The 1,980-nt window shown below is 53.2% G+C and overlaps 1 protein-coding gene across 1 annotated transcript; it reads left to right on the top strand.

The window, feature by feature from the left end:
- The first annotated feature begins 567 nt into the window (after positions 1-567).
- LOC119570746 (piggyBac transposable element-derived protein 4-like) lies at positions 568-951 on the top strand. Its single transcript, XM_037918370.1, has one exon. It carries the CDS (start codon positions 568-570, stop codon positions 949-951), a length of 384 nt encoding a protein of 127 aa, XP_037774298.1.
- Positions 952-1,980: the final 1,029 nt, after the last annotated feature.

Consider the following 1,980-nt stretch of genomic DNA (forward strand, 5'->3'; position numbering starts at 1 on the left):
GTTCTCCCATACCAAGACTATTTCCACAGAGAACTCACGTTTACCTTTGTATTTTTTTTACAGAAGTTGAAATCTCCACTCGATTTGACGGTGACGACTCGGATTGGGAGGGATCCGAGTTCGATACCGAAGAGTCGGGTGTGGACGACGACTCAGATGAAGATTTTGACTATGTCCCGCTGGTGGATACCTCTTTGGACTCCGACGAGCCCTCGCAGAATACGTCAGACGACATTGGGAGCGTAATGCTCCGGGAACTCCCTCTTTTGTTGGTCGATGAGGCAGAATTTCGTCAGGCATCACTGCTTCGAGGGGACACCGGGTGTGAAAGCACCCCTTGAAGACTCGTCGACCCCATTAGAAGTGTTCACCAGTGTGTTCCCAGAGGAGTTGTTTCAGACCATCGTGGACGAGACGAATCGGTAAGTAAAAACAATATCTCTGTATATTCTGACTTGAAAATCGTAATTTTCTACATGTCTTTTTTGAAAACCCCCCTGATTTTACAATGTCTTTTTCTTCAAACCACAGGTATGTTCGACAGAACCCGCGCACCCTTCATCCCATATGAAGGGGTGGGAGGACACAACGGTGCGGGAAGTCCGCTCCTATGTCGGCTTACGATTCCTGATGGGCCTTCAGTCGAAGAGGGACCAGAGGGAATGGTGGTCGACGGACCCGTTGATGTCCTCGTCGGTGTTCGCCAAGACGATGACCAGGGACCGCTACGATGCCCTGACCTCCGCGCTCCACTTCGCTGACAACGAAGGGGAGCATCCCGCGGAGGACAGGCTTTGGAAGCTGCGCCCTGTGTTAGACGTCTTGGAATCGACGTATCGATCCGCCTTCGTCCCGAACAAGAACGTGACCGTCGACGAGAGCTTGTGGGCCTTCAAGGGGCGTCACACGCCCTCCAGTACAATCCGAGCAAGAGGGCTCGGAGAGGGCTGAAGGTCTACAAGCTTTGCTCGTCCGACGGTCCAGAGGCAGGGTATACGGCGGCCTTCAAGATCTACATGGGGCAGGACCGCGGCGTATTTCCATCCAGCATGAAGGCCGTCACTGACCTGCTGGAGAAGGCAGATCTGTTCGACAAGGGGTACCAGTTATACACCGACAACTGGTACACCTACCCGACTCTCTTCCATTACCTGCAGGCCAGGAAGACCAGTGCAGTTGGGACTGTGCGTCTCAAACCGGCGTGGCATGCCCTCGGACCTGCAGGCGAGTCGGGGACAAATCGACTTCCGGTCCAGCAAGGACCGGAATGATCTGCCTTCAGTGGGTGGACAAGCGTCCTGTTACGATGCTCTCTACCGCCCACACCAGCAAGGTCGTTACCCTGCCTCCCATCCGCCGAGGGGTGGAGAGGTCGAAGCCTGAAGTTGTCGCTGCCTACAACAACGGCATGAAGGGTTGTCGACCTCTCGGATCAGCTGGCGCAGTCATATCCAACGACGAGGAAGACCGTCAAGTGGTATAAGAAGATTTTCTTTTACCTGTTGGATATGACTACGACCAACGCGCTGGCTATCCACCGGGCCCTCGCGGTAAAACTTACTCAGTTTGAGTTCCGAAAGGAACTCGTTCGAGGATTGCTGCGCCAAAGGTAAAGCATCTGACCCTTATTTTTCTTTATTCTGATAAAGAAATGTTATATTTCAATGTTTTACATGTCCTTTTTTTGTCCCTTACAGTCTTTTTCTTGCATCTATTTACAGGCGGTCCCCGTGGCTCCTTCCGGCGGAATCCTCTTCAGGCTCGCCACGAGGAGGAGGTTCCCCAGCAGGCACACTTGCCAGTTGACACACCGCATCGTCGGTGGCGTCGGTGTGGCTCTGCTGGAGGAACCACCGGCGCAGGAAGGAGACCAGGGTGATGTGCAGTTTCTGCGGCACCTCACTTTGTCCAGCACCGTGCTTTCAGGCCTTCCATGCCTGAAGGTCGTTGGGCAAGTTTTTAAATAGTCTAAAATATTTT

This window comes from Penaeus monodon, unplaced genomic scaffold (assembly GCF_015228065.2).
Source record: "Penaeus monodon isolate SGIC_2016 unplaced genomic scaffold, NSTDA_Pmon_1 PmonScaffold_373, whole genome shotgun sequence".
NCBI lineage: Eukaryota > Metazoa > Arthropoda > Malacostraca > Decapoda > Penaeidae > Penaeus > Penaeus monodon.

Excerpts from the sequence above, each read along its gene's own strand:
- LOC119570746 (XM_037918370.1), top strand. The coding sequence starts at position 568 with ATGAAGGGGTGGGAGGACACAACGGTGCGGGAAGTCCGCTCCTATGTC.